Source organism: Spea bombifrons, chromosome 8, assembly GCF_027358695.1.
Source record: "Spea bombifrons isolate aSpeBom1 chromosome 8, aSpeBom1.2.pri, whole genome shotgun sequence".
Classification (NCBI taxonomy): domain Eukaryota; kingdom Metazoa; phylum Chordata; class Amphibia; order Anura; family Pelobatidae; genus Spea; species Spea bombifrons.
Window position 1 is genome coordinate 46,330,761 of NC_071094.1, and position 19,981 is coordinate 46,350,741.

At 46.0% G+C, this 19,981-nt stretch overlaps 1 protein-coding gene across 1 annotated transcript in view; it reads right to left on the reverse strand.

The window, feature by feature from the left end:
• Window positions 1-818: 818 nt before the first annotated feature.
• Window positions 819-19,981, reverse strand: part of SLC8A2 (solute carrier family 8 member A2) — a 32,369-nt gene continuing 13,206 nt past the window's right edge. Inside the window, exons 3-8 of the mRNA XM_053473925.1 lie at window positions 5,717-5,820; window positions 4,053-4,070; window positions 3,629-3,753; window positions 2,471-2,570; window positions 1,497-1,772; window positions 819-1,406 (exon numbers count right to left, since the gene is read on the reverse strand). Of these exons, the coding sequence (XP_053329900.1) occupies window positions 1,030-1,406; window positions 1,497-1,772; window positions 2,471-2,570; window positions 3,629-3,753; window positions 4,053-4,070; window positions 5,717-5,820 (1,000 nt within the window). The 3' untranslated portion in view covers window positions 819-1,029. The remainder of the gene's footprint in view (window positions 1,407-1,496; window positions 1,773-2,470; window positions 2,571-3,628; window positions 3,754-4,052; window positions 4,071-5,716; window positions 5,821-19,981) is intronic.

Below are 19,981 nucleotides of genomic sequence, written 5' to 3' on the forward strand. Positions count from 1 at the left end.
GGGGGTGGAGTCTGCCCCTCCCTCTGCAGGGCGACAGAGTGAGGGGGCTATGGTGTAACAGTAATCCTGTGCCTCTTTTTGTCGCAGAGGGAAGGATATAGTGAGAGAGGAAAATGCAGACACAGGAGGAGCCGCCAATCAGTTCCGGGTTCAAGGGGTTAATTTTATAATGGGAACTATTTTAAAACATCCAATCAGCTGAGGTCATGTTACCCGGCATCGGACACCCTCTCCCTACCGCGCCCCTTTATTAGGAGCCCCCAAACTTCCTAGGGTTTTATCGTCGGCCCCCTCCTCTTTCATCAGCTGATCGATAGAATTCAGCGACGTCGACTGTGGCCCTCGTGGCCCCCGGCAGGACAGGGTTTTCGTATTTCCCTCGGTGCTGATGGTTTAATCAGCCCACAGCACCCACCAAACAAGCATCTCGCAGCTGCTGGAATGTGGCTATGATGTCATCAGCGGCAGGCATATGACATCACATTCTGCCTGTTTTCCCAGGCATTGTGTACATGCAGCCATTGAGCATCATCGTGTTTGGATTATCTATGTTTAATCAGGACAGTTGGCAAGTATGGCGTGTGCTATAGGCTGAACGTGTGGCCACGTGACATCAGCGCTGCCCTGTGCCATGCATTTTTTATAGGGGTCCGTCTGCGAGGAGCTCCTGGAACCCTGTCCTGTTGGGGTCACTGAGGGTGAGATTCCGGGAGCCCGGGGTAATTGGAGTTACCCCCGGCCTCCCCGCGTGTATGATGTGCCAGCCTCCGTGTCTCGCATCTCCCCCTCTGCACTACTGCCCCATCGCTCCTCTCCTGTCCTGAGACCCCCGTGCTGGACTTTTGGGGGGAATTCCCTCGTTTTCAGAATTGTGCTACTTTTAACATGACGGAGAGAATGAAAACAATAAATAAAGGACCCCCGGTTTGTGCCGGACCTCCTGTGGCGGCGGCGGCGGGGGGCCCGTGGAATGTTTGAGGCCACAGTTCTAGGAGAGACGTGCCCCCCCTACGTGTCACAATGACCCCGTTAGAAGCCCTTGATATGGCAGTAGGCCTCCAAGCTGGAGAAGAGGATGTAGAGAAGCCACAGGCCCACAAACAGCATGGTGGTGAGCGTCTTGGAGAGCCGCGAGCCCCCCAGCTCCCCGCCTATGTGGGGTCTCCGGCGATACAGCAGGACGCTGATACTGATGAACGCGAAGATGGTGAACAGGGTGACGGAGAAGGCCAGCGTCCCGGTCTGCACCACGAAGTCCTTCCCTTGGATGGCCCAATAGATGGCCGCCACGGACCAGGCCACCCCGATCCCCAGGAAGACGTTGACGGCGTTGCTGCCGGTCACGTTGCCGATGCAGGCGTCCGCGTACTGGTCCTGGGTCGCCGCCACTTTGCTGGCAAAGGTGTCTACGAGAGAGAGAGCGCGAATGAGACTGTCAGGTTCGCCCACGCGGTCTAGAGACCCCCGAACCCACGGAAGTCCCCGGGGGGCCGTACCTGGTATGGAGGTGCCGAGAGCCACAAACACCACGGCCGTGACGGAGTCTTTGAGGCCCACGGTGCAGCCGAAGTGCGAAGCCAGATCCCCGATGACGGCCGTCAGCAGCCCCACGATGACGATGCAGACGAGGAAGCAGGCCCAGCCGTTCCAGTACTCGGTGGGCGGGACGAAGGCGAAGAGAACCTTCCAGAACACGGTGAGGAAGTGCATGACGTAGTCAAAGCAGGACGGCAGGCGCTCCTCTCTGCCGTCATCTTCCTCCTCCTCGTCACCTGAGGGCCGCAGCGACACAGGCTGTGAAACGCGGCCGTCTCTCCCCGTGCAACCCGCGCGGCCGCCTCTCTCTCCCCCCGTACAACCCGCGCGGCCGCCTCTCTCTCCCCCCGTACAACCCGCGCGGCCGCCTCTCTCTCCCCCCGTACAACCCGCGCGGCCGCCTCTCTCTCCCCCCGTACAACCCGCGCGGCCGCCTCTCTCTCCCCCCGTACAACCCGCGCGCAGCCGTCTCTCTCTCCCCCACCCGTACAACCCGCGCGCGGCCGCCTCTCTCTCCCCCCGTCCAACCCGCGCGCAGCCGTCTCTCTGTCCCCCCGCACAACCCGCGCGCAGCCATCTCTCTGTCCCCCCGCACAACCCGCGCGCAGCCATCTCTCTCTCCCCCCGCGCGGCCGCCTCTCTCTCTCCCCCCGTACAACCCGCGCGGCCGCCTCTCTCTCCCCCCGTACAACCCGCGCGCGGCCGCCTCTCTCTCCCCCCGTACAACCCGCGCGCAGCCGTCTCACTCTCCCCCACCCGTACAACCCGCGCGCAGCCGTCTCTCTCTCCCCCCCGTACAACCCGCGCGCAGCCGTCTCACTCTCCCCCCCCGTACAACCCGCGCGCAGCCGTCTCCCCCCCCCGTACAACCCGCGCGCAGCCGTCTCTCTCGCCCCATACAACCCGCGCGCAGCCGTCTCTCCCCCGTACTCACCGGCGCTCACAGTAATCGCCTCCATGAACTGCTCTCTCCAGGAATGGGTGCCGATCACCAGCGCCAGGTTTGTTTTCTTGATCAGTTTGTCCACCGTGCTCTGCGGGGGAGGGGAGAGGCGATGAGTGCGGGGGGGCTGTGCGGACCCCCGATAGGCCCAGTAACCACATTCACTCTTCATAACCCCCCAAATCTTGCAAATCTCATTCGATTATTTCTAAATCAGAGCGTCGCCCGCAGCGGGTGTTTAAGGCACAAAAGCGATATTTATGAAGTCACGCTCCCAGTTACTCCCGGAGGGGGGGGTCAGCTGGCACTGCGGGGGGGGGCGCCAGCTGGCACTGCTGGGAGGGGGGGTCAGCTGGCACTGCTGGGGGGGCGCTCGGAGTTTTTTCTTTAATTGACTCGATTTTCGTGGATCGGATGTGAAAATTGATTTAGAACAAAATCGATTCCAATCGATCTCAGAGGCTTTTAACCCCCGTTATACCGGACGGAGCGCCGCGTCCAAAAGGCTGCGCATGCACTAATCCCTCGGCTGTGTAACGCGTCCCCCCTCCCCTGCTATGGACACGGATTACACGGAAAGCCACATGTAATTATGTATGTACAGCCGTGCGTTACATGCACCCGGGGCCCCCTGCCAGGATTCGTGCCGCCGGCACATTAAGAAACATTTGGGGGCCGATCATCTTAAGTGCGGATTAACCGGCCCTCCTGCCATCCTTCCGGGTTTATTACGGCACTAAGCAGATAAAGCCCCGGTAATCTGCCTTTTACGGAGAATGGCTGAAAATCAGAATGAAACGATGTTTAACCGAGAAACCCCCACCCCGTCGGCAGATCGGCCCCCGGCAGCCCCCGGCTAGTCGGCCCGTTTCTCCTGCTGGTTGGTCTCGTCTTAGATTCAGGAGCCGTATGTCTATCCCATGCATGTTTAATCCCCTCACTGTATTACCCTCTACCACTTCTGCTGGGAGGCTGTTCCACTTATCCACCACCCTCTCAGTGAGGACCGCGGAGGGTTAATTAAAAGAAGTCCCCGAGGGCTCCGATTCGGAAGTTAACCCTTGAACGGACTTAATTTTTTTTTTATTAATCACGAGGATTGTGTTTATACGGCACCTGCTCCCAGGTGAGGTGGTCCCCAGAGATTACCTTAAACTCGTACGATTCCTCGATGATGACCTCCACCTTGGAGTGTTCCCCCAGGATGGGTTTCCCCATCTCCGCGATCCTCCGGGCTTCTTCCTCCTCCGCCGTCAGCTTCTTGTCATCTTCGTCTAGTCAGGGAGAAGAGAGCTCAGAAGTCTCGTCTTCGTCTCGCGGAGGAAAAATGCCCCCCCACCCCGAGATCCACGCACACGGGTTATAGCGGTCGGGGCCCCAAAGCCTCCGATTACCCGGCTCGTGCTTATTGGGGCAAAGAGGCAGCATGCTGCGGGTTAACCCCTTCCCGGCCACAGGCGGCACAATCCTCTTCTCTGTCGGGGGGGCAGGAAGTTTTACTGAAATTTTATTATTTCATGTGGAATTTAACCCCTTAACCAATCAAAGAGAGGAAGACAAGAAAAATCCTTACCCTGATTGAGCAGCAGAGCTGAAGAGAGAGGTAGAGAAAGAGAGAAGTTGGTTAGCAGACAGGTCAGCGGATTGCGACACGTAACTCCCCAGCGGGCCACGCGGGGGCCATATCCGGACCCCCTATCACTTTATAACCCGTCCGGATCCAGGAGCCACATGCCTGTTCCGTGCGTGTTTAAATTCCCTCTACCCCCTCTGCTGGGAGGCTGTTCCACTTATCTACCACCTAATTATCTTGTGGAAGCGTTATTACGTTTCATGTATTCATTAGTGCTAAACGTTTTGGGTTTAAGGATCGCGATTTCAGGCTTTTCACAGACACTGAAGATGGAAAGTTTTCCCCCGGTAGGGGCAATTACTAAAGACTTACCCCAACCCGGGTATTCCGGGGAGTCAGCATTCACTCGTATGTATAAATAAGAAGCAATCAGCAGGAAGTGTGTTGGTTTCCATGGAGATTGCTGTCACTTTGCTTCATAATTACCAATATTTTGCATTATATAGAAGAAAAAAAGAAATCACTAGATTGTAAGCTCTTGGGACAGCATCCTTATAATCCCATCCCAAGCTGCTTAGAACAGGAATTTTGATAGCGCTAGATTGTAAGTTCTTTGGGCAAATTTCCCTTTTTTCCATGTATGAAGTCACAGCCCCCCCCCCGATACACCATAACATTGAGGGGCAAGGTTTCGTAGATTGTAAGCTTATCGGTTTCACTTAAACCTCTTTAGGTAGGGTCTGGAAAATAGAGCCGTCTACTATATCCCTAGACTGTGAGCTCCTGGGGTCAGAGTCCCCCGTTATACCACAGACTGTAAGCTTCTGGGGTCAGGGTCTCCCGTTATACCACAGACTGTAAGCTCCTGGGGTCAGGGTCCCCCCGTTATACCACAGACTGTAAGCTCCTGGGGTCAGGATCCCCCATTATACCACAGACTGTAAGCTCCTGGGGTCAGGGTCCCCCCGTTATACCACAGACTGTAAGCTCCTGGGGTCAGGGTCCCCCCGTTATACCACAGACTGTAAGCTTCTGGGGTCAGGGTCTCCCGTTATACCACAGACTGTGAGCTCCTGGGGTCAGAGTCCCCCGTTATACCACAGACTGTAAGCTCCTGGGGTCAGGGTCTCCCAACGCTGCTATCATCCCTGCCCCTCAAAGTGTTAATTAGGGTTAAAATACCCCCAAGTAGTTGCTCTTGGGGGGATTACCCCTGTAGCCCCCCACCCCCTTTCCCTCTGAAGGCCTTTGTCAGTTGCTCTGTTGCTAGGCAACTGCTTCTTTGTAATCCATCTTGGCTACCGGGTACTGCACAGCAACTCTGCCTAACAACGCTTTAACAGATTTGTTGCCAGGCAACGGGTGAAGCACGTTGCTAAGCAGAAGTGTAATCGCCTGCTGGTTGCCTGGCAACAGAGTAGCTAAGGAAATCGGTGCGTCCGCTGGCAACGGTACGAAAGAATGATTTTATTTTTTCCTGGATTTTCCAATTAAGAAACTATTTTTAGGCGAACTTTAACCACTTCAGCGCCAAACCCTGAGCCAGGAAATCCAGCCGTAGCAAATGCCGCGGACTACAACACCCATAATGCCGAGCCACCCTTTTGGGATTTCTGGCCCCAGCAGCCGGTGGCCCCGTGACCCGGGGGGGGGGGGGGCTTTACCTGAAATCCCGCGTTTCATCCACCGCGGCTCCTCCAAGACGATGAAGAAGTTCTCCTGCTTCTCGTACTCCTCGTCGTCCACGATCTTCACCTGGAGAGTTTTCCTGAGGAGACAGAGAGCGGAGCGCGTCAGCCCGCAGCCTACGTCCGGCGGGGCCGCTTCTGCCCCGTCCCCGGGTGCTGGGAGTGATCGGACGTGGTGAATGTCGGCGTATTTAACCCTATGTTGGATCGGCCTCCCATTTGTAATAAAAGCAGGTCATTGTTCCCAGGGGGTTTGGTGGAAGTTTGGGTGGAAAGCCGTGGATCTGTTGCCGGGCAGCAGCGGTATTGGAAAACTCGAAGCGCACAAATCTGAACCCAAAACTTTAGGATGCGTTAAAGGGGGGGTAGAAGTTACCTCTATATACCCCCACTGTGTGTACCCCGGGTGGGCTTTGCAGACCCCAGTAAATACAGGGTGATGCCCATATACTGAAAAGAACCGGCCCTTTCACTCCCTCTTCATTCTCATTACTCATCCCAAACTTTACGGAACTCTGTTACTGCGGCTGTGCTGCTTCTACTGGGAGGCTATTCCAGGTATCCACTACACCTTATGTGAAGCAGAACTTCCTCCCATTAACCCTCAACCTTCCTCTCTGTAACTTTAAACACCCTCTATTTCTGGGCTTCCCTCTTAGAAGTTATTTAACCTTTTAATGCGTTTGAATGTCTCTCCCCTTCAGTCCTTTACAACCCCCCCCCACATATCAGATTAATGGTCTCGTTTTAGATTCCAGATGTCTATCCCATGCATTCCCTCGCTGTATTAACCTCTACCACTTCTGCTGGGAGGCTGTTCCACTTATCTACCACCCTGTAAGCATCGCGTCCTACGAGAAACATGCTGGAAAAATAGCAAAACTATTTCACCGGAATCGAGAGACGCCCGGGGGCTTTCTTCGCGCGGACGCTTCGTTTGGCGGTTGCAGCGTTTAGTAGACGTTTCCGCCGCCGTATTTCCATCTAAAAATATCGCTTTATACGTTAAAGAAATTCTTACAAAGTGGTGATTTTTCGTCGAGCTGATAATTAATTTACGCGTCGGCACAGGTGCTAATTTTAACGCTGTTTCTGGGATTTGAATACGCTGACACTTCGCTGCCTCCCCCGGCGTGTGATTGGCTGCCGGCAGTGTGTATGACGCCAATGCGGATTCTTTCCCGGCGTATGGCTGCAGTCCCCCCCCGCAGACACCAAACCACAGACACGGAATAACGGGGGCAGCCGGTGGTATACTCGGTGATGGGATCTTCTGCTGCCCCCCTCAGTGCTCCCCTTTACATTTTGCTGCTCCAGGTACCCCCAATGCATTTGCCTCTTTCCCTGCCCCCCCTCTGGAGCTGCAGCTTCTCCTAAAGTGGAGAACGTTACTTTATGTTCCCCTGCAGTTGGAAGAAAGTACATTTACTCCAATACACACTCCTGATTGGTGCGTAGGATGGGGCCCCCGGCTCTCTGCTTCCCAAATCCTCCACGGTACAAGTTCTTAATAAACTTCACGCAGCCAATCAGTGGCGAGCATTGCGGAGGCGGGAGCTGCAGCTTCTCCTTTTAAGCATGATTATGAAAGTACTCATACGGTATAATGCATTCTCCTTCACTGAGGCTGCCCGCGACATTAAACTGTCCCTATCAGGGGGCGTCACGGCTGTGGGGGTGCAGGTTGGGGCCCTTGTCCTCTCTCAGTGGTACCATAGGGCCCCACGCACAGTGTCCGACAATGCCTATGGCCAGCGCTTAAAGAGTTAATGTCCGTCTTCCGCCCCGCGCGCTGCCCCTCTCTGCAGCAGTAGGCTGAATGTATAAAGAGATCAGCAGGCGGGACGGGGGATCCGCAGCATAATGAGTATTCCTCATGGCCCCCAAGGGCACCGAGTGGGGGTGGGGAAGAAGCCAGCGCACCCATGAATAATTTAAACCCCAGATTGTCCCCCGAGGTCACTAAAACTCTTTATTTGGAGCCAGTCTCGTCATTAAGGCACAGCCCAGGCACAACTGCCCCCCCCCGAGAGCGGAGGGAGGGGCAGCTTCTATCAGTGCCCCATCCCCATGGGGTAACATCACAAACACTGCAGAAAGGGGGAGCGCAGCGAACACCCCAAAGTCTGCAAGGGCTCAGAACTTTATAACGGGGGTATTAAAATAAAGCTACATGGAGTGGCCTCCCAGCAGGGCTGGTAGAGGGTAATGCTGGAGCTAACATACACCTAAGAACCCCACACTCTCTTTTCACCCACATTCGTGTTAACGTCAAAGGGTCAGACCCAAAGGTTTGGCTTAGAGTGATGGGACAGAGCTGTGGATAGCTGTTCCACGGGATAAGAGCGTTTGCCTCTTCTGTATGTAATTGCCCCTGCGAAGCTGCAACCACCCTGCGCAGATCCGCATTCTCTGCTAGATGTGATCTAATATCCGAAGGACTCCCTGGGAAAGCAGAGCGTGGCGAGCGTGGGCGTCTGGATGAAGCCGGCTCCCTGCGCACCCCGAGTCTGTCCGCCTCTCCCCCCTCTCGCTGAAATCAGAAATGAAGGATCGCTGCGCTTCATTCAAACGCCTCCAGATGCTCCGTGATGTATTGGATGCCTCAGAGACGTGTTAATGATACAGCGATGGAGGAATCTTTCTGGCCTTGGGGGGAGGTGATGGGAGCTGATATAGTAATAACAGGAGTCACGCAGTGAGGTCATACAGCGTGCAGTGAGGTCATACTATAGACCGTAACACGCATTTTATATCTTGCAGACATTAATTACCCTTCGTGGGGGCAGGTTACCTGCTGACCTGTGGCTGCTTCAATGGGTTTGAAGGTCGCAGCTAAGCTAAAGGCTCACGGCACGAAAAACATAGTAACTGAATCCACCCCACCCCCCCGGAACAAGCAAAAACCCCAAGATTGAAGCGATTTAGCAAAAATGGTTAAAATTCCTTTCTGATTTCTCACTGAATCAACTGAACCTCTAACTAATCCCGTCCTTATAACCCGTTATATCCTGTATATTCCTCATATTATATATTATATACTTTCCGACCGTATAACTAACCCCGTCCTTATAACCCGTTATATCCTGTATATTCCTCATATTATATATTATATACTCTCCCCCCCGTATAACTAATCCCGTCCTTATAACCCGTTATATCCTGTATATTCCTCATATTATATATTATATACTCTCCCCCCGTATAACTAATCCCGTTCTTATAACCCGTTATATCCCTGTATATTCCTCATATTATATATTATATACTCTCCCCCCGTATAACTAATCCCTTCCTTATAACCCGTTATATCCCTGTATATTCCCCATATTATATATTATATACTCTCCCCCCCCGTATAACTAATCCCGTCCTTATAACCCGTTATATCCCTGTATATTCCTCATATTATATATTATATACTCTCCGGCCGTATAACTAATCCCGTCCTTATAACCCGTTATATCCTGTATATTCCTCATATTATATATTATATACTCTCCGGCCGTATAACTAATCCCGTCCTTATAACCCGTTATATCCCTGTATATTCCTCATATTATATATTCTATACTCTCCGGCCGTATAACTAATCCCGTCCTTATAACCCGTTATATCCTGTATATTCCTCATATTATATATTCTATACTCTCCGGCCGTATAACTAATCCCGTCCTTATAACCCGTTATATCCTGTATATTCCTCATATTATATATTATATACTCTCCCCCCGTATAACTAATCCCGTCCTTATAACCCGTTATATCCTGTATATTCCTCATATTATATATTATATACTCTCCGGCCGTATAACTAACCCCGTCCTTATAACCCGTTATATCCCTGTATATTCCTCATATTATATATTATATACTCTCCCCCCGTATAACTAATCCCGTCCTTATAACCCGTTATATCCTGTATATTCCTCATATTATATATTATATACTCTCCGGCCGTATAACTAATCCCGTCCTTATAACTCGTTATATCCTGTATATTCCTCATATTATATATTATATACTCTCCCCCCGTATAACTAATCCCGTCCTTATAACCCGTTATATCCTGTATATTCCTCATATTATATATTATATACTCTCCGGCCGTATAACTAATCCCGTCCTTATAACCCGTTATATCCTGTATATTCCTCATATTATATATTATATACTCTCCCCCCGTATAACTAATCCCGTCCTTATAACCCGTTATATCCTGTATATTCCTCATATTATATATTATATACTCTCCGGCCGTATAACTAATCCCGTCCTTATAACCCGTTATATCCTGTATATTCCTCATATTATATATTATATACTCTCCCCCCGTATAACTAATCCCGTCCTTATAACCCGTTATATACTGTATATTCCTCACATTAAATATTATATACTCTCCCCCCGTATAACTAATCCCGTCCTTATAACCCGTTATATCCTGTATATTCCTCATATTATATATTATATACTCTCCGGCCGTATAACTAACCCCGTCCTTATAACCCGTTATATCCCTGTATATTCCTCATATTATATATTATATACTCTCCCCCCGTATAACTAATCCCGTCCTTATAACCCGTTATATCCCTGTATATTCCTCATATTATATATTATATACTCTCCCCCCGTATAACTAATCCCATCCTTATAACCTGTTATATCCCTGTATATTCCTCATATTATATATTATATACTCTCCGGCCGTATAACTAATCCCGTCCTTATAACCTGCTATATCCTGTATATTCCTCATATTATATATTATATACTCTCCGGCCGTATAACTAATCCCGTCCTTATAACCCGTTATATTCCTGTATATTCCTCATATTATATATTATATACTCTCCGGCCGTATAACTAATCCCGTCCTTATAACCCGTTATATCCCTGTATATTCCTCATATTATATATTATATACTCTCCGGCCGTATAACTAATCCCGTCCTTAGAACCCGTTATATCCTGTATATTCCTCATATTATATATTATATACTCTCCCCCCGTATAACTAATCCCGTCCTTATAACCCGTTATATCCCTGTATATTCCTCATATTATATATTATATACTCTCCGGCCGTATAACTAACCCCGTCCTTATAACCTGTTATATCCCTGTATATTCCTCATATTATATATTATATACTCTCCGGCCGTATAACTCATCCCGTCCTTATAACCCGTTATATCCTGTATATTCCTCATATTATATATTATATACTCTCCGGCCGTATAACTAATCCCGTCCTTATAACCCGTTATATCCTGTATATTCCTCATATTATATATTATATACTCTCCGGCCGTATAACTAATCCCGTCCTTATAACCCGTTATATCCTGTATATTCCTCATATTATATATTATATACTCTCCGGCCGTATAACTAATCCCGTCCTTATAACCCGTTATATCCTGTATATTCCTCATATTATATATTATATATACTCTCCCCCGTATAACTAATCCCGTCCTTATAACCCGTTATATCCTGTATATTCCTCATATTATATATTATATACTCTCTGGCCGTATAACTAATCCCGTCCTTATAACCCGTTATATCCCTGTATATTCCTCATATTATATATTATATACTCTCCCCCCCGTATAACTAATCCCGTCCTTATAACCCGTTATATCCCTGTATATTCCTCATATTATATATTATATACTCTCCCCCCCGTATTACTAATCCCGTCCTTATAACCCGTTATATCCTGTATATTCCTCATATTATATATTATATACTCTCCGGCCGTATAACTAATCCCGTCCTTATAACCCGTTATATCCTGTATATTCCTCATATTATATATTATATACTCTCCGGCCGTATAACTAACCCCGTCCTTATAACCTGTTATATCCTGTATATTCCCCATATTATATATTATATACTCTCCCCCCGTATAACTAATCCCGTCCTTATAACCCGTTATATCCTGTATATTCCTCATATTATATATTATATACTCTCCGGCCGTATAACTAACCCCGTCCTTATAACCCGTTATATCCTGTATATTCCCCATATTATATATTATATACTCTCCCCCCGTATAACTAATCCCGTCCTTATAACCCGTTATATCCCTGTATATTCCTCATATTATATATTATATACTCTCCCCCCGTATAACTAATCCCGTCCTTATAACCCGTTATATCCCTGTATATTCCTCATATTATATATTATATACTCTCCCCCCGTATAACTAATCCCGTCCTTATAACCCGTTATATCCCTGTATATTCCTCATATTATATATTATATACTCTCCGGACCGTATAACTAATCCCATCCTTATAACCCGTGATATCCCTGTATATTCCTCATATTATATATTATATACTCTCCGGCCATATAACTAATCCCGTCCTTATAACCCGTTATATCCCTGTATATTCCTCATATTATATATTATATACTCTCCGGCCGTATAACTAATCCCGACCTTATAACCCGTTATATCCTGTATATTCCTCATATTATATATTATATACTCTCCCGCCGTATAACTAACCCCGTCCTTATAACCCGTTATATCCTGTATATTCCTCATATTATATATTATATACTCTCCGGCCGTATAACTAATCCCGTCCTTATAACCCGTTATATCCCTGTATATTCCTCATATTATATATTATATACTCTCCGGCCATATAACTAATCCCGTCCTTATAACCCGTTATATCCCTGTGTATTCCTCATATTATATATTATATACTCTCCGGCCGTATAACTAATCCCGACCTTATAACCCGTTATATCCTGTATATTCCTCATATTATATATTATATACTCTCCCGCCGTATAACTAACCCCGTCCTTATAACCCGTTATATCCTGTATATTCCTCATATTATATATTATATACTCTCCGGCCGTATAACTAATCCCGTCCTTATAACCCGTTATATCCCTGTATATTCCTCATATTATATATTATATACTCTCCGGCCGTATAACTAATCCCGTCCTTATAACCCGTTATATCCCTGTATATTCCTCATATTATATATTATATACTCTCCCGCCGTATAACTAACCCCGTCCTTATAACCCGTTATATCCTGTATATTCCTCATATTATATATTATATACTCTCCGGCCGTATAACTAATCCCGTCCTTATAACCCGTTATATCCCTGTATATTCCTCATATTATATATTATATACTCTCCGGCCGTATAACTAATCCCGTCCTTATAACCCGTTATATACCTGTATATTCCTCATATTATATATTATATACTCTCCCCCCGTATAACTAATCCCGTCCTTATAACCCATTATATCCCTGTATATTCCTCATATTATATATTATATACTCTCCGGCCGTATAACTAATCCCGTCCTTATAACCTGTTATATCCTGTATATTCCTCATATTATATATTATATGCTCTCCCCCCGTATAACTAATCCCGTCCTTATAACCCGTTATTTTCCTTGTATATTCCTCATATTATATATTATATACTCTCCCCCCCATATAACTAATCCCGTCCTTATAACCCGTTATATCCTGTATATTCCTCATATTATATATTATATACTCTCCCCCCCGTATAACTAATCCCGTCCTTATAACCCGTTATATCCCTGTATATTCCTCATATTACCGTATTTATCGGCGTATAACACGCACTTTTTTAACTAAAATATGAAGCTGAAACCCTACCTGCGTGTTATACGCCGATAAATCCTAGAGCCAGTGGCGGAACTACCGGGGTCGCAACTGCGACCGGGCCCTGGAGTTCTGCCAGTCAGGGGGGGCCCAAGGGGTGCCGAGCGGTTGCTGAAGACGACCGCTCGGCAACTCTCGGGCCCCCCTGACTGACAGAAATCCAGGACTCCTCTGCTGGCGGCCGCCGCCGCCGCCGCCTGCCTCAGCCTCAGCCGCCTGCCTCAGCCGCCGCCGCCTGCCTCAGCCTCCGCCGCCGCCGCCTGCCTCAGCGCTTCAACTCTTGTGTTGGAAGCGTGAGGCGTTTGTCTCGGGTGCCGGCGCTCAGCAGTGAAGCGCCGGCACCCGAGACAAACGCCTCACGTTTCCAACACAGGAGTTGAAGGTAAGTGACCGGGGTGGGGTTAGGGAGAGAGAGGGGAGATCCTTAGAAGGGGGGTTAGGGTGTGTGTGTCTGAGTGTGAGTGTGTCTTACTGTGTGTGTCTTACTGTGTGTGTGTGGTTTCCCAGATAGCAGTGATTCTGATGAAGTTTTTTTTGTTCAGTTTTTTTGTTCAAAAATGGGGGTGCGTGTTATACACCAGTGCGTGTTATACGCCGATAAATACGGTATATATTATATACTCTCCCCCCCGTATTACTAATCCCGTCCTTATAACCCGTTATATCCTGTATATTCCTCATATTATATATTATATATACTCTCCCCCGTATAACTAATCCCGTCCTTATAACCCGTTATATCCCTGTATATTCCTCATATTATATATTATATACTCTCCCCCCCCGTATAACTAATTCCGTCCTTATAACCCGTTATATCCCTGTATATTCCTCATATTATATATTATATACTCTCCCCCCGTATAACTAATCCCCTCCTTATAACCCGTTATATCCCTGTATATTCCTCATATTATATATTATATACTCTCCCCCCCGTATTACTAATCCCGTCCTTATAACCCGTTATATCCTGTATATTCCTCATATTATATATTATATATACTCTCCCCCGTATAACTAATCCCGTCCTTATAACCCGTTATATCCTGTATATTCCTCATATTATATATTATATACTCTCCGGCCGTATAACTAATCCCGTCCTTATAACCCGTTATATCCTGTATATTCCTCATATTATATATTATATACTCTCCGGACATATAACTAATCCCGTCCTTATAACCCGTTATATCCTGTATATTCCTCATATTATATATTATATACTCTCCGGCCGTATAACTAATCCCGTCCTTATAACCCGTTATATCGCTGTATATTCCTCATATTATATATTATATACTCTCCGGCCGTATAACTAATCCCGTCCTTATAACCCGTTATATGCTGTATATTCCTCATATTATATATTATATACTCTCCGGCCGTATAACTAATCCCGTCCTTATAACCCGTTTTATCCCTGTATATTCCTCATATTATATATTATATACTCTCCGTCCCGTATATAAAGGCCTCCATTGATCTGATAGCGCAGTCTCTGTGAGGAGTGGACTGCAAAGAGCCCTTTCTGCTGCTTTAGGCAAACGTTCCTTTCTGTGAGTCTGAATCGGTGACGTTGTGTTCTTTGCGCAGTACTATTAAATGAACAGGTCATCAGAGTGGCTGGTATTGGCCTCGTATGTATTTATATAATGACATCACATCTGCCTTTCTTGTCATATAAAAAGCTGCCCCCCCCTTCCAGCCTCTCGTCATAAAGGTCTCCATTACAAGAATATTTTTGTTTTCTGGCTTTTTCCTGATTGGCCGACTCGATTCGGGGTTTAATTTGATTGGAAAGTTTTTGCTAGATATTGCCACGTCTGGTGGACGTGAAGCCCCCGACATCCGCAGCCGGGCAGGAAGGTGTTGACCCGCGCCGCGAGGGGATCACAAACCATGTTGGGGAAGAAGAGGAAAATACAGAAAAAACAATAAAATGGGGGTAAAGAAGGACAGACTCTGCGGCGAACGGGGCGAACAAACACATCAATAAGAATCGTGTTTCCGGCGGTGAGGTGGGCCGCAGGGACAGACGCTAATTGGCTTGAAGGACCTGAGGATGGGAAATGGTTAGAATATTCCTGGGAAGACGCTGCGCATGGACTGGGGCGGGGCTGGGGGCAGACAGACTGCTACTGCTTCCATATCACCCACCTGCCCCAGCCACTTAACCCTCTCCCTGCCACACGTCTCCCGCACGCTGCGTGGGGTGAGGGGAGGCGCTCGCAGGGTGATGCGCTGGCTGGGCGAGTTACAGGGGACGCGCACGCTGCGTGGGGTGAGGGAAGGCGCTGGCTGGGCGGGATGAGGGGAGGGGCTCGCTATGCAGGGTTTGGGGAGGCGCGCTTGCTGATTGGGTCACGGTCTCGTCCAATCTAATTATTCTATTATTCTAATTATCCATCTCCTGTGATATTAAATCTCTTTATCTACTTTTTCTTTACATTGTAAAAATAGTGTGGGGGGCCGTGCAGCACTTATTACCCCCACACTGGGGAGATATCTGAGTTTACCCCACGAAGCCCGGTGCTACTTATTTCACAAGGTTCAGTGCGAGGGGATGCGGTACCTTCAGGGAAGACGGTTTTCCGTCTCCTGCTGTTTACAGCTCGTTTTCCATCATGCAGCGTTTTGCCTCCTTCCGGCCCAGGGGCACGAGGGGTATCCTGGGATTCTGCTGCCCTCATTAGCAGTGATGTTTATAGAGTAGTTAGAGGCTGTTCCACTTATCTACCCCCCTCTCAGTAAAGTAAAACTTCCTTCGATTCCATCTCAGCCTCTGACCCTCTAGTGTTAGATTCCGCTCTCTTGTTGAAACTTTCCGCTAATTATAATTATTGCCCTATGATAGGGTGCAATGCTGGGGGTAACACTCGCTTTCTGCCCCAGAAGGTCCTCTGGCAGGATCCGCTGCACCTGGGACTTTCGCGTTCTTACCATCCCTCACGGGGTTAAATAGCAAAATTTTACACAAAAATAAATAACCGAAAGGCATAAAGCTTCATTAAAAGGAAGCCGGACTATTAAACCCATCAGTACGGCGCCCCGATCGCATTCCGGCGGCCCCTGTCTCCTTGGCACAAATAACCAATTATAAAACGCATCGTTCTCCATGGCAACCGGAAACCTGGACCGTGATGGAAAATTACCAGTCTCAGAACGCTTCGGCCCTTTAAATGGGCAGACGGGACGCTTGGCCCACGCGGGTCGTTCTCCGTCACCGGCTCGCATCTCGTATCAGAAGACTGGATGTCAGCAATAAAAGGTTAATAAAAGGAGACGATCAATTTGGTTTTTTAGCTTAAAAAGGTGACTGGAGCAAAAAACCCGGGATTTATACCTGTTTGACTTGATTACACTGTTTGACCTCTGGCCAGCTTTTCAGCCGCAGCAAAGCAATTACCAATTAACTTTAAATTGTTATACAAGAACTTACTGGGTTAATGCATAGATCTCCCAACTCTTTATATGATATGATAAGTATAGAGGTATATAACGGGTTATAAGGACGGGATTAGTTATACGGGGGGGAGAGTATATAATATATAATATGAGGAATATACAGGATATAACGGGTTATAAGGACGGGATTAGTTATACGGCCGGAGAGTATATGATATATAATATAAGGAATATACAGGATATAACGGGTTATAAGGACGGGATTAGTTATACGGGGGAGAGTATATAATATATAATATGAGGAATATACAGGATAGAACGGGTTATAAGGACGGGATTAGTTATACGGCCGGAGAGTATATAATATATAATATGAGGAATATACAGGATATAACGAGTTATAAGGACGGGATTAGTTATACGGGGGGAGAGTATATAATATATAATATGAGGAATATACAGGGATATAACAGGTTATAAGGACGGGATCAGTTATACGGCCGGAGAGTATATAATATATAATATGAGGAATATACAGGATATAACGAGTTATAAGGACGGGATTAGTTATACGGGGGGAGAGTATATAATATATAATATGAGGAATATACAGGATATAACGGGTTATAAGGATGGGGTTAGTTATACGGGGGAGAGTATATAATATATAATATGAGGAATATACAGGATATAACGGGTTATAAGGACGGGATTAGTTATACGGGGGAGAGTATATAATATATAATATGAGGAATATACAGGATATAACGGGTTATAAGGACGGGATTAGTTATACGGGGGGAGAGTATATAATATATAATATAAGGAATATACAGGATATAATGGGTTATACGGACGGGATTAGTTATACGGCCGGAGAGTATATAATATATAATATGAGGAATATACAGGGATATAACGGGTTATAAGGACGGGATTAGTTATACAGCTGGAGAGTATATAATATATAATATGAGGAATATACAGGGATATAACGGGTTATAAGGACGGGGTTAGTTATACGGCCGGAGAGTATGTAATATATAATACGAGGAATATACAGGATATAACGGGATATAAGGACGGGATTAGTTATACGGGGGGAGAGTATATAATATATAATATGAGGAATATACAGGATATAACGGGTAATAAGGACGGGATTAGTTATACGGCCGGAGAGTATATAATATATAATATGAGGAATATACAGGATATAACGGGTTATAAGGACGGGGTTAGTTATACGGCCGGAGAGTATATAATATATAATATGAGGAATATACAGGGATATAACGGGTTATAAGGACAGGATTAGTTATACGGCCGGAGAGTATATAATATATAATATGAGGAATATACAGGATATAACGGGTTATAAGGACGGGATTAGTTATACGGGGGGAGAGTATATAATATATAATATGAGGAATATACAGGGATATAACGGGTTATAAGGACGGGATTAGTTATACGGGGGAGAGTATATAATATATAATATGAGGAATATACAGCATATAACGGGTTATAAGGATGGGATTAGTTATACGGCCGGAGAGTATATAATATATAATATGAGGAATATACAGGTATATAACGGGTTATAAGGACGGGATTAGTTATACGGGGAGGAGAGTATATAATATATAATATGAGGAATATACAGGATATAACAGGTTATAAGGACGGGATCAGTTATACGGCCGGAGAGTATATAATATATAATATGAGGAATATACAGGGATATAACGGGTTATAAGGACGGGATTAGTTATACGGGGGGAGAGTATATAATATATAATATGAGGAATATACAGGATATAACGGGTTATAAGGACGGGATTAGTTATACGGCCGGAGAGTATATAATATATAATATGAGGAATATACAGCGATATAACGGGTTATAAGGACGGGATTAGTTATACGGGGGGAGAGTATATATAATATGAGGAATATACAGGATATAACGGGTTATAAGGACGGGGTTAGTTATCCGGGCCGGAGAGTATATAATATATAATATGAGGAATATACAGGATATATTGGGTTATAAGGACGGGATTAGTTATACGGCCGGAGAGTATATAATATATAATATGAGGAATATACAGGATATAACGGGTTATAAGGACGGGATTAGTTATACGGGGGGAGAGTATAAAATATATAATATGGGGAATATACAGGATATAACGGGTTATAAGGACGGGGTTAGTTATCCGGGCCGGAGAGTATATAATATATAATATGAGGAATATACAGGATATATTGGGTTATAAGGACGGGATTAGTTATACGGCCGGAGAGTATATAATATAAGGAATATACAGGATATAACGGGTTATAAGGACGGGATTAGTTATACGGGGGGAGAGTATAAAATATATAATATGGGGAATATACAGGATATAACGGGTTATAAGGACGGGATTAGTTATACGGGGGAGAGTATATAATATATAATATGGGGAATATACAGGGATATAACGGGTTATAAGGACGGGATTAGTTATACGGGGGGAGAGTATATAATATATAATATGAGGAATATACAGGATATAACGGGTTATAAGGACGGTATTAGTTATACGGCCGGAGAGTATATGATATATAATATGAGGAATATACAGGATATAACGGGTTATAAGGACGGGATTAGTTATACGGGGGGAGAGTATATAATATATAATATGAGGAATATACAGGGATATAACGGGTAATAAGGACGGGATTAGTTATACGGGGGGAGAGTATATAATATATAATATGACGAATATACAGGATATAACGGGTTATAAGGACGGGATTAGTTATACGGCCGGAGAGTATATAATATATAATATGAGGAATATACAGGATATAACGGGTTATAAGGACGGGATTAGTTATACGGCCGGAGAGTATATAATATATAATATGAGGAATATACAGGATATAACGGGTTATAAGGACGGGATTAGTTATACGGGGGGAGAGTATATAATATATAATATGAGGAATATACAGGATATAACGGGTTATAAGGACGGGATTAGTTATACGGCAGTAGAGTATATAATATATAATATGAGGAATATACAGGGATATAACGGGTTATAAGGACGGGATTAGTTATACG